Here is a 14,065-nt window from a genome sequence, read left to right as displayed (position 1 = left end):
TCTTTCAAATCCGACTCCTGAACTCGTACCTGCTGTAGGCTATATCCCTTGCACTTCCCAAAACTGTTCACAACTTGCTCACTATGTCATCTGGTGCTTGTTGTGTGCACTTCTCCTCTCTCATTCCTGGTTGCCAGCGTTTCGCCACCGTGTGCTAGGCTAGACTCATCAGCACACCTACCAAGACGCTTTATTTATTTATTTGTATCAGAAGCATTAATACTATAAATACATATACATATATACTCTTACTGAATTATATACATTATATACAAAGTCACACTTATCAAAAAACAAAGGTCTATACTACTTTTGCCCAGAAATTGGCGACATCCAGTGCATTTTCTGTTGCCTGAAGTAGATCTTGTACTGTGCATGTTTTAGGGCACTTACTACACTGCAACAAATGAGACGTCGTCTGGATTGCATCACACTCACACAATGATGACTCGATGTTGAAACCCCACTTCTGCAGGTTGCTTTTACATCTAGTCACGCCTGCCCGTAATCTGTTCAGTGATCTCCAGGTACTCCATTTCTCCATGTGACCAGGTGGTAATTCTTCACTTGGTGTCAACCATTCTTCGGAGCGAGTGCAGCTTGCGCGCCACATATCAGTTCGGGATTGCTGAGGTGTCCTGTTAAGAGCCTCTGTTGTTCTGAGGAAACTTTCCCTTGATTTGAGTCTTGAAGTAACTGGCCTGTATCCATACAGGGGGTGAGCCTCAGATGTTTCCGCCTTCTTCCTCTCGTTTTTTGCTTCAACCTCTCGACGGATATCAGGAGGGGCAATACCAGCAAGACTATACAATTTGTTCAACGGAGTTGGTTTTAGACAGCCGGTAATGATGCGACAGGTATCGTTTAGAGCAACATCTACCTTCCTGGCATGACTTGACTTGTACCATACTGGGGATGCATATTCCGCTGCAGAGTAACATAGAGCAATGGAAGAGGTTCTCACAGTATTGGGATGTGCCCCCCCAGGTAGTACCTGTTATCTTCCTTATAATATTGTTTCTGGCTGCCACTTTTTGCTTGGTGTTCGAGTAATGTTTCTGGTAAGTGAGAGCGCGATCAAGGGTAACTCCAAGATATTTTGGTGTGCTGCAATGTTCTAATGTGGTTCCTTCCCAAGTGATTTTGAGAGTTCTGTTTGCCATTTTATTTTTGAGGTGGAAGGCACAAGTCTGGGTTTTACTGGGGTTCGGTCTCAGCTGATTCTCCTTGTAGTAAATAGACAGCACTGAAACTGCATTAGATAATTTCTCCTCAATAGCGTCAAAGCAGGTGTCTTCAGTGGTAATGGCACAGTCATCTGCATAGATAAAGCTCTGTGTTCCTTTGGGTAGCGGCTGGTCATTGGTGTAGATGTTGAACAATGATGGAGAGAGTACACTTCCCTGAGGTAATCCATTCCTCTGTGATCTCCACCTGCTTCTTTTCCCCTGAAATTCAACAAAAGTCTTCTATTTTCAAGGAGATTCCTAATGAAGCAGTTGAGCTGGTAGTCATTAGTTGCATTATATAGTTTCATAAGGAGTCGTCTATGGTTGACGGTATCATATGCAGCTGTAAGGTCGACGCTGGATAGTGCATACCGTGGAGGCCACTGCGTAGGCTAATTGTAGCCACCGGCAGTGCCAGTGCACTATGAGTGACTGTCTCATTATCAAAAATTGATGCCTGCTTGGCCATCAGATGATGTAGATGTTGATTCCCATAGGGAATCAGAAATAATTGTTCCGAATGAGTAAATTTATAATACCAATATAAATGGTCCATTATTGGACATTATAAATTTCAATTATCAATTTTTGATAATGAGACAATGTCTCTCACAGTGCATTGGCACTGCCGGTGGCTACAATTAGCCTATGCAGTGGTCTCCACGGTATGCACTATCCAGCGTCTTGGTAGGTGTGCTAGGTACCAACTGATGAGCCCAGCCTAGCACACAGTGGCGAAACGCTGGCAACCAGGAATGAGTTGGCTGGAAAATTTTTAATGTCCAATAACGGACCATTTATATTGGTATTATAAATTTACTCATTCGGAACAATTATTTCTGATTCCCTATGGGAATCAACATCTACATCATCTACATCATTGGCTAAATTTGACGAGAAGAAGAGACAGAATGATAGGGCAGATCTTAAGACACCAAGGACTTGTTCAGTTGGTTTTTGACGGAAGTGTAGGTGGTAAGAACAATATGAATATGACAGGCAGATTAGAGCAGATGTAGGATGCAATAGTTACGTAGAAATAAAAAGGTTAGCACAGGATAGGGTGGCGTGGAGGGCTGCATCAAACCAGTCCATGGACTGATGACTCAAACAACATGGTTTGGCAGGAGCCTCCTTCCTAGCTCTAATTAATAGCTTTCTGAGCGAAGGACTACAGCGCGTGGTCCTTGATGGATGCAGTTCTTCTCCCACCACCACCCTCTCTGGTTTCCTGCAGGGCAGTATCCTAGGTCCACTTCTTTTTGCCCTGTTTATTGATTACCTTACCGATACTGTTTCCCACCATTCGTGTGAAATTGTTCTCTTTGCAGATGATTGTAAAATCTTCAAGCAGACCGATTCTCCCACAGATACAATCCAATTGCAAAATGCACTCGATTCACTGTCAGGTTGGTGTATCACATGGCGTCTTAAACCTCATCCCTCCAAATGTTCTACCATTTCGTTCACACTTCGTAAATCCCCCGTTCTAGAAGAATATCACCTACTGAACCAACCGATTGCACTTGTTGACAATCAAAAAGACTTAGGAGTGCATTTTGACAGTAAATTGTTGTTTTGTCTCGCACATAAACAGGGTTACCTCACGTGCTATGTCACTCCTTGGTTTACTCTACAGGTTTTCTGACATCACAGATGTAAATGCCCTCAGAGCATTCTACGTTTCCCGTATCTTACCTATTGTTGAATACGCCTCTCCAATCTGGTCCATTTCTGCTGCTTCAAATCTCAGCCACCTTGACCGTGTACAATCTTTTTTTTTTTTGTGCTATCATCAGAGCCAAGGACCCTGCATGTCGCAATTTAAGCACTATCCAAGTGTTTGGGAAACTGAAACTCAAGACTCTTTCTGCTCAGAGGAAAGTAGCCGACCTAAAGCTGCTATACAAAGCAGCTAATGGTCTATTTAGGTCTCCAGATTTTGTTTTCTTATTCCTCCTCCACGTCCCATCCCGTAGTACCAGAATGAAGACCCTGTTCCATATTGCTTACTCCCGGCTTTCTCTCACCCAAAGGTCCCTTTCTGTACGTATTCCAGCAATGTTTAATACCTTATCTATCAACAAGAACCTAGACATCTTTGTAACGTTTCCTTCCTTCTGTCATGATATTTCTCATATAACTTAATTTTCCTTCTTGTTCTTTCCTGTTCTGCTCCTGTATTTACTCTAAATGTATTTTCCTTTGTTAATGTTGTTGTTTATGTAAATATGTATTATATATGATTGTACAGTTTTTTTGTGTATATATTTTTTTTTTTGCTAGGGGCTTTACGTCGCACCGACACAGATAGGTCTTATGGCGACGATGGGATAGGAAAGGACTAGGAGTTGGAAGGAAGCGGCCGTGGCCTTAATTAAGGTACAGCCCCAGCATTTGCCTGGTGTGAAAATGGGAAACCACGGAAAACCATCTTCAGGGCTGCCGATAGTGGGATTCGAACCTACTATCTCCCGGATGCAAGCTCACAGCCGCGCGCCTCTACGTGTACGGCCAACTCGCCCGGTTTGTGTATATTTATGTCCTTTGTAAATATTTATATATCTCTCACTTTGGATTAATATCTATTGTACATACAGGTAGGTCAGATCTCTGTAATTCGGCATTATGCTGTTGCTGATAAATAAATAAATAAACAAACAAACAAACAAACAAACAAACAAACAAATAAATAAATAAGAGTGAATATCGTAGCTTTCAAGAGAAGTTATAATTTCAAAGACAGTAAGGCATATTTTCAACAACAAAACTGACTTGACAGATGTTACTGGAAGTCTCTTTGGTCCAGAGACTGTTCATGTGTGAGAAACTCCTCTTGAAGAAAATATTTGAGCCAGGCAGACTCAAGCAGAACTGTTCCAAGTTTCCTCACTTGAATACATAAACCTATTGAAGGTGGTGGAACAATTAACGAGAAGGAAAAAAGTAAGACATCTGACCCTTCGAAGAAAGAAGCGGAAAAGCCACGAAGGTCATGAAAATGAAAGACCATCTACCTAATATGGCTGGGGTTGAAAGAAAACAAGGGAGGTCCAAGAGGAGACAGGGATGGAAAGTAACATCAGACACAAGTCAGGGACACGTCATCAACAACGCATGCTTGTAAAAAAAACCTCGACATCCTCTTTCAGCCATCTCATACCCTACTCCCACCCATAGGGGTAGGTCTAGAAAGAACAGAAATGTCAAAATTTTGCATTAGATATTCTGCCTCCTTTAGTGAAAAACAGGATATCTTCAATCAATCAATCAATCAATCAATCAATCAATCAATCAATCAATCAATCAATCAATCAATACTGATCTGCATTTAGGACAGTCGCCCAGGTGGCAGATTCCCTATCTGTTGTTTTCCTAGCCTTTTCTGAATGATTGCAAAGAAATTGGAAATTTATTGAACATCTCCCTTGGTATGTTATTCCAATCCCTAATTCCCCTTCCTGTAAACAAATATTTGCCCCAATTTGTCCTCTTGAATTCCTACCTTATCTTCATATTGTCATCTTTCCTACTTTTAAAGACACCATTCAAACTTACTCGTCTACTAATGTCATTGCTCGACATCTCTCCACTGACAGCTCGGAACATACCACTTAGTCCAGCAACTCGTCTCCTTTCTCCCAAGTCTTCCCAGCCCAAACTTAGCAAAATTTTTGTAACGCTACTCTTTTGTAGGAAATCACCCAGAACAAAATCGAGCTGCTTTTCTTTGGATCTTTTTCCAGTTCTTGAATCAAGTAATCCTGGTCAGGGGTCCCATATACTGGAACCATACTCTAGTTGGGGTCTTACCAGAGACTTATATACCCTCTCCTTTACATCCTTACTTCAACCCCTAAATACCCTCATAACCATGTCAGAGATCTGTACCCTTTATTTATAGTCTCATTTATGTAATTACCCCAATGAATATGTTTCCTTACATTAACACCTAGGTACTTACAATGATCCCCATAAGGAACTTTCACCCATCAACGTGTACCAGCGACAGGTTCATAAATCAGTTATTAGTAGCAGGATTCCCTTGGTGAACCCTTTAATGTATTATTAGCTCTATTTGATAACCATATCATACATAAGTTAAGCAAGAACGGCTGATCGCTGCAATAGTATAAGAACAACCCTAGTGCTGAATCGGTCGAGATTGGCAGTCTTCAAGATTCGTATTGGCAACCTTTGAAACAAACTATGAATCACTTATGCATCGCTGTGCGACATCTGGCGTACACTTACATTCTAGTACTGTTGTTGTTTAGACAGCAAAGCCAAACTATAGAATTCATGCTAGGAACAAAATTCGCATCGAGAAATGTTATAAAATGTGTGTGTGACACAGTTGTTGGCTTAAGTTAATAAAGGTTTAGAAAATTCATATCGATTGATCATATTATTGATTCAATATAGATTTCATTTCCATTCAGTTGGCAGTATTACCAGAACCAGGAGAGCTCCTTCCTTACCCCTCAACCCTGTACACAAATCTATCATAAAAAGTGTGTGAGTAATACTACCGCAGAGATACATTGTTAGCCTCTTTTCAAACTAGGCTGAATAAACCCTTAGATAACCGAATTGCCAATAGGAAGACATGGGTAGCCTAAATGAACAACAGAATGTCAATCATTTTGGCACGAGCTAATTTTTAGGTGTGAACCTGCCTCGAAGTGATCTTACTGGGACACCCAGACAATAGGACCTTGTATCATTAGCTGGTGGGCCAGGGGTTTTGCCCACATTACCCAATCCAAGTAAGCATCATTTGACACATTCGCCGATCCCCAGCTGGAAGCTGACACTTAATCATCTTTGATTAATTCTTCTGGCCCGGGCACTGGGTGTTCGTGTTTGTCCCAACACACTGTCCTGACACACACTCATCATTTAAACACAGGGTAACTCGCATCTAGGGATGACTCTACACTTCTAAAAGACAGCAATTGCATTAATGCACGATTCCCATGAACTACTAAACAAGGAGCAAGAGAACAACAAAGTAGAAGTCTTGAAAATTCCACAAAAACCTACAAAATCTAATCTTGGGAAAGTTTCTTCTTTACAAGAAGTTGAAAATGCTATTAAACAGCTCAAAAAAAAAAAAAAACTGCCGGATCAGATGGAATTCCTGATGAATTTTTCAAGGAAGGTGGACGAATTCTTGCTGAACATACACTAATGCCCATGGTCCGACTCACCGGCTGAATGGTCAGCGTTGAGGTCTTTGGTTCGATTCCCGGCCGGTTCGGGGATTTTAATCACCTTTGATTAATTCTTCTGGCCCGGGCACTGGGTGTTCGTGTTTGTCCCAACACTTTCCTCTTCATAATCAGACCACACACTACACTACCAACCACCACAGGAATACGCAATATTGATTACATCCCACCATACAGGTTTGCGTCAGGAAGGGCATCCGGCCGTAAAACAGGGCCAAATAAACCTACTCGACACAGTTCGTACCCGCGACCCCACAGGTGTGGGAAGACCGGTAGAAAAAGAAGAAGATACACTCATGCCCGTAGTCAAAATATGGAACACTGAAACAATAGCTTTTGATTTCAGAAACGCTCTGATAGTTACAATCTTCTGACTGTGGTCACTACTGTGGAATAACTCTTCTGTCTATTGCTGGGAAAATACTCACTCGAATTCTATCCAACCGCCTGATGCCTCTCGCTGAAGACTGCTTACCTGAAACTCATTGTGGATTTCGGCCCAATCACAGCACAACAGATATGATTTTCTGTGCTGGACAAATGCAGAAGAAATACAAAGTACAACATCTCCCTCTGTACATGGCATTCATAGATCTTGCCAAAGACTTTGATTCAGTTAAAAGAGATGCCCTGTGGAAGATCCTAGCAAGGGCAGGCTGTCCTCAGAAGTACATAAATATTCTTAGATTGCTGCATGATAATATGAAGGGCACGGTGTGAAGCAACGTTGTATGATAGCTCCCACTCTGTTCTCAATATTTGTTGAGACTATATTTCATCTTGTTGATGGAAAACTACCAAAAGGCACAGAAATTGAATACAGGATTGATGAAGGTCTATTCAATCTCAGTAGACTACGAGCCAAGACCAAAAAATCCACTACATTCATCATTGAACTTCAGAATGTTGATGACAATTTTGTTCTTACAAACTCACAACAAGATTTTCACGCAATCTTAAACGCATCTGATGAAGCGTATACAAGTACTGGTCTAAGCCTTAACATCCAGAAGACGCAGATCCTTCACCAACCTGCACCCAACTCCACCTCCGTATGTCCTACAATCACAGTCCAAGGGAAAGCTCTGAAGAACATAGTACACTTCCCATACCTTGGTAGCCATCTCTCAGCAAATGCAAACATTGATGAGGTTTAACACTTTTTGGTCATCTTCATTTTCATTACCTTTGCACATATTGTACATATTGTAAACTATTGTAAGCTATGTAAATAGCATAAGACAATTGTATTTAGTATTAAGTTAGTTTACTATAAGTTCCAATGTTATATTTTTAATTCTTGACCTTAAGGAAGTGTTGCTTAACGTCTAATTATGTTTCCTTTAATTTTCGTTGAGGCTTTAAGTGGATGCGAGTTGCGTGAATGCCGCATGCTTTCCTTGGTGAACCGTGGAAAATATGATATCATGTTTTGTTTCTTTGAATGAATATATTGCCATTTATATGCTTTTGTTTGTGTGGCTCCTCTCCGCAGTGTTTGTTATGCTCAGGAGATTGTTCATGGCTTGAGAGGTATATTTTGTGCGTAGGATGTTTTACCACTCAGCGTATTATATATTGTACAGTTAGGTTAGTTCCCCCCACCCCTTTTGGGCATTAGATCACGTCTTAAGGTTAGGGACCCCACTGCAATGTCAAGTGTGTAGAAATGGGGAACGTACTCATCTACAGTTAAAGGTGTTAACAAAAAGTAAAGCCAGGAGCATGGTGCGCGCACGCAAGCCCGTGTGTTAAAATTAATTTTTTTTTAAAACTTCAAATATTGATTTGCGAACCATGTGACCTTGCCGCGGTGGGGAGGCTTGTGTGTCCCAATGATGCAGATAGCCGAGCCGCAGGTGCAACCATATCGGATGGGTATCTGTTGAGAGACCAGACTAACGAATGGTTCATCGAAAGGGGGGTAGCAGCCTTTCGGTAGTTGCAAGGGCGGCAGTCTAGATGATTGACTGATACGGCCTTGTAATAATACTCAACATGGCTTAGCTGTGTTGATACTGCTACACGGCTGAAAGCAACGGGAAACTACAGCCGTAACTACCTCCCGAGGACATGCAGCTCTCTCGGTATGAATGATGTACTGATGATGGCTTCCTCCCGGGTAAAATATTCCAGAGGTAAACTAGTCCCCCATTCGGATCTCCGGGTGGGGACTACACGAGAGGGGGCGATCATCAGGAAGATGGATACTGACATTCTGCGAGTCGGAGCGTGGAATGTTAGAAGTTTGAATCGTTGTGGTAGGTTAGAGAATCTGAAAAGGGAGATGGATAGGCTAAAGTTAGATGTAGTTGGTATAAGTGAAGTACGTTGGCAGGAAGAACAGGATTTTTGGTCAGGCGACTACCGAATTATCAACACAAAATCAAACAGGGGAAATGCAGGTGTTGGTTTAATAATGAATACGAAAATAGGGCAGCGGGTAAACTACTATGACCAGCATAGTGAAAGAATTATTGTTGTCAAGATAGACACCAAACCAATGCCCACCACAATAATGCAGGTCTATATGCCTACTAGTTCAGCAGATGATGAAGAAATTGAGAGAATATATAAGGAGATAGAAGATTTAATACAATATGTAAAAGGTGATGAGAATCTAATTGTGATGGGAGACTGGAATGCAGTGGTAGGCCAAGGAAGAGAAGGTAGTACAGTAGGAGAATTTGGATTGGGACAAAGGAACGAAAGAGGAAGTCGGCTGGTTGAATTCTGCACTGATCATAATTTAGTCCTTGCCAATACTTGGTTCAAACACCACAAACGACGGCTGTATACGTGGACAAGACCTGGAGACACTGGAAGGTATCAAATAGACTTCATTATGATTAGGCAGAGATTCAGGAACCAGGTGTTGGATTGCAAAACTTTCCCAGGAGCAGACGTTGACTCTGACCACAACTTGTTGGTCATGAAATGCCATCTGAAGTTGAAGAAATTGAAGAAAGGAAAGAATGCAAAAAGATGGGATCTAGACAAGTTGAAAGAAAAGAGTGTGAGGGATTGTTTCAAGGAACATGTTGCACAAGGACTAAATGAAAAGGCTGAAGGAAACACTATAGAGGAAGAGTGGATAGTCATGAAAAATGAAGTCAGTAGGGCTGCTGAAGAAATGTTAGGAAGGAAGAAAAGATCAACTAAGAATCAGTGGATAACTCAGGAGATACTAGACCTGATTGATGAACGACGAAAATACAAGAACGCTAGAAATGAAGAGGGCAGAAAAGAATACAGGCGATTAAAGAATCAAGTGGATAGAAAGTGCAAGGTAGCTAAGGAAGAATGGCTGAAGGAGAAGTGCAAGGATGTCGAAGGCTGTATGGTCCTGGGAAAGGTAGATGCTGCATACAGGAAAATCAAGGAAACCTTTGGAGAAAGGAAATCTAGGTGCATGAATATTAAGAGCTCAGATTGAAAGCCACTTCTACGGAAAGAGGACTAAGCAGAAAGATGGCAGGAGCATATCTAACAGTTGCATCAAGGTAAAGATGTAGATAATTTGGTTCTGGAACAGGAAGAGGCTATTGATGCTGATGAAATGGGAGACCCAATTTTGAGGTCAGAGTTTGACAGAGCTGTGAGTGACCTAAATAGGAACAAGGCACCTGGAATTGATGATATTCCCTCTGAATAACTGACTGCCTTAGGAGAAACCAGCATGGCAAGGTTATTTCATTTAGTGTGCAAGATGTATAAGACAGGAGAAGTCCCATCCGATTTTCGGCAGAATGTTGTTATACCTATTCCCAAGAAAGCCGGTGCTGACGGGTGTGAAAACTACCGCACCATTAGTTTAGTATCTCATGCCTGCAAAATTTTAACACGTATTATTTACAGAAGAATGGAAAAACGAGTTGAAACTGAGTTGGGAGAAGATCAGCTTGGCTTCAGAAGAAATGTAGGAACACGTGAAGCAATCCTGACTTTACGTCTGATCTTAGAGGATCGAATCAAGAAGGACAAGCCCATGTACATGGCATTCGTAGATCTAGAAAAGGCATTCGATAATGTCGATTGGACCAAGCTATTTATGATTCTGAAGATGATAGAGATCAGATACCGAGAATGAAGAATTATCTACAATGTGTATAAAAATCAGTCTGCAGTGATAAGAATCGAGGGCTTTGAAAAAGAAGCAGCAATCCAGAAAGGAGTGAGGCAAGGCTGCAGTTTATCCCCTCTCCTTTTCAATGTTTACATAGAACAGGCAGTAAAGGAAATCAAAGAGAAATTTGGAAAGGGAATCACAGTCCAAGGAGAGGAAATCAAAACCTTGAGATTTGCCGATGATATTGTTATTTTATCTGAGACTGCAGAAGATCTCGAGAAGTTGCTGAATGGTATGGATGAAGTCTTGGGTAAGGAGTACAAGATGAAAATAAATAAGTCCAAAACAAAAGTAATAGAGTGCAGTCGAACAAAGGCAGGTGATGTAGGAAATATTAGATTAGAAAATGAAGTCTTAAAGGAAGTAGATGAATATTGTTACTTGGGTTGTAAAATAACTAACAATGGCAGAAGTAAAGAGGACATAAAATGCAGACTAGCACAAGCAAGGAAGAGCTTTCTTAAGAAAAGAAATTTGCTCACTTCAAACATTGATATCGGAATTAGAAAAATGTTTTTGAAGACTTTCGTGTGGAGCGTGGCATTGTATGGAAGTGAAACATGGACGATAACTAGCTCAGAAAGAAAGAGAATAGAAGCTTTTGAAATGTGGTGTTACAGAAGAATGCTGAATGTGAGATGGATAGATCGAATCACGAATGAAGAGATACTGAATCGAATTGGCGAGAGGAGATCGATTTGGCTAAATTTGATGAGAAGAAGAGATAGAATGATAGGACACATCTTAAGACACCCAGGACTTGTTCAGTTGGTTTTTGAAGGAAGTGTAGGTGGTAAGAACGGTAGGGGTAGACCAAGGTATGAATATGACAAGCAGATTAGAGCAGATGTAGGATGCAATAGTTACGTAGAAATGAAAAGGTTAGCACAGGATAGGGTGGCATGGAGGGCTGCATCAAACCAGTCTATGGACTGATGACTCAAACAACAACAACAAGTTTAATATAGGCTGTAGATGCCCATAACTAGGGCAAAACATGTCCCTAACTGGTGTGTTTAATTCATGTAGAATTTAACCATTAAAAATATATATTTGTATTGAATAGGTGGACACAATATTTTTAATCTTGAAAGATTTTACTTACCGCACAATCTGGCGGGAAGGAACTCATAGTATAAAAATAATATAGAAGCCTCCACCTCATCAATACAATGTTTATTTACAAGATGCAGTAAATTCAGTACCGGTTTCGACCCCTATGGGGTCATCCTCAGCTGTTATACATTAAATCGGTTTCAAAAACATCACATAAGGACTAATGTCTTTATATCACTGACCCAATTTGACAGAGCATGAAAAAGTATACATAACAGTAGTATAATGGATCTTTTCTCATTGACTAGAAAGTTAACTTATGTGATGTTTTTGAAACCGATTTAATGTATAGGCCCTAACAGCTGAGGATGACCCCATAGGGGTCGAAACCGGTACTGAATTTACTGCATCTTGTAAATAAACATTGCATTGATGTGGTGGAGGCTTCTATATTATTTTTATATTGTACTAGCAATCAATACGGAAATGAAGCTCATAGATTATGAAGGAGCTCGCGGTTCGAGCAAGAAAGGCGGAGAACAGAAAATGACAAGTGCAATGCAAGAAAACAGTGGGAGCTCTTGAAGAAAAACCAACATACACGGCCAGTGCCTTGCAGAACAAATGTGTGTCAAAAATGCGGAAAATTCTGTGGTTCTAGGATTGGCCTCTACAGTCACTTAAGTGACTCACAAAAACTAAGTTTTTCAAGAAGATCATCATACTCATCTACGAGGGATAGCCCATGAACTCAATTATTACTTTTTCTCCTTCAGTTCCTAAAGAATTATCAATTTTGTAAGGCTTTCATCATTCAATCCTTCCTTCTAGTGCCATAGAGAACTCTATGAATTAGACTAGGTCCGCTTCTGTGGTGAAGTGGTTAGTGTGATTAGATGCCACCCCCAGAGGCCCGGGTTAGATTCCCAGCTCTGCCACGAAATTTGAAAAGTGGTACGATGGCTGGAACAGGGCCCACTCAGCCTTGGGAGGTCAACTGAGTAGAGGTGGGTTCGATTCCCACCTCAGCCATCCTGGAAGTGGTTTTCCATGGTTTCCCACTTCTCCTCCAGGCAAATTGCCGGGATGGTACCTAACTTAAGGTCACGGCCGCTTCCTTCCCTCTTCCTTGTCTATCCCTTCCAATCTTCCCATCCCCCTGCAAGGCCCCTGTTCAGCATAGCGGGTGAGGTCACCTGAGCGAAGTACTGGTCATCCTCCCCAGTTGTATTCCCTGACCCAGAGCCTGAAGCTCCAGGACACTGCCCTTGAAGTGGTATAAGTGGGATCCCTCGCAGAGTCCGAGGGAAAAACCGACCCTGGAGGGTAAACAGATAAAGAAGCAGCATTATCAGGTCCTTTAATGTTAAGAGGGAGGTTCTGCAGGGCAGTACTGGTATTACTGGACCTTTATGTGATTATACAGAGGCCTAAATAATAATACTAAGCCCACAGCATATGCATCAACAATGAAATTTTCTGGGTATGTGTTAAATACCCTTTTCGGCGCTGAAATGCTAACTTCGAGTCTCAAGAACATGCGCAGCTATAATAAGTAGGTACGTAAATAAGTCATACGGATTCCAGAGATTACTAGAGTATACGATATAACGCCCTTCAGGTCTCTTTGCTAGACGTACGACTGTGATTAACAACGATGTTGGTGTAATTAATTCTTTTAACAAAATTAGCACACAACGTTAGTCTAAAAAAAAATACCTGCTACCCTATCTGGTCACATCAAAAAATGTTCTGGATCACATTTTCTATTTACTGAAAACAATACCGCTATCGTTTGGGTGTACTCAATCACGTCAAAATGAAAATAAGGAATGAAATTGTTTGGCGGATGTGTGTTCTGCATAGTGATCGTAATGAACCTGCACATGCACGAGGTCTGCCTCACTTTGCCGCAAGGTCGTGAAGAATAAGGTCAAGTTCTCAAGTTAGAGGCACGGCAGTTCACAGTCACAGCATTGAATGCAACGTCAACGTGAATGTTTAATGACATCGATCTTCGAAACATAATCAAATGACAACGCTTCAAAAAAGAAAAAAAATGCCTGAAATGTATCTAACCTTACTTTCAAAGAAACACGAAAATTAAATCACACAGTTAATATTTACCACTAGCCAAAAAGCGATCATTCTCCGTTTTCAAATCTTGTTCTTGACTGGCATCATAGTTTCTTCTATCCTCTAGCTTCGTTTCCAAACCGATGTCCATCATTGGAAAATGAACACTATTTGCAAACTCTTCGCTGAGGGGCATGTTACACTTACCAGCTGTTTGAACTCGCGTGGCAATGAACTCAGAATATTAATCAATTCCACTTAAAGAAAACATTACGTCACAACATTCACTAGTTTCGGAATATCTTACACAACTAGAGCTGCAGTCACGATATGATGATAGT

The 14,065-nt window shown here is 41.1% G+C and overlaps 1 protein-coding gene across 3 annotated transcripts in view; it reads right to left on the bottom strand.

The window, feature by feature from the left end:
• The window catches only part of LOC136877208 (sodium/hydrogen exchanger 9B2), a 186,316-nt gene extending 172,251 nt beyond the window's left edge, over positions 1–14,065 (bottom strand). For all 3 annotated transcript variants that reach the window (XM_068228763.1, XM_068228761.1, XM_068228762.1), the window contains exon 1: positions 13,776–14,065. In XM_068228763.1, the coding sequence (XP_068084864.1) occupies positions 13,776–13,920 (145 nt within the window). In that variant the 5' untranslated portion in view covers positions 13,921–14,065. The remainder of the gene's footprint in view (positions 1–13,775) is intronic.

This window comes from Anabrus simplex, chromosome 7 (assembly GCF_040414725.1).
Source record: "Anabrus simplex isolate iqAnaSimp1 chromosome 7, ASM4041472v1, whole genome shotgun sequence".
Lineage (NCBI taxonomy): Eukaryota > Metazoa > Arthropoda > Insecta > Orthoptera > Tettigoniidae > Anabrus > Anabrus simplex.
This window is presented reverse-complemented; position numbering and strand designations above follow the sequence as displayed.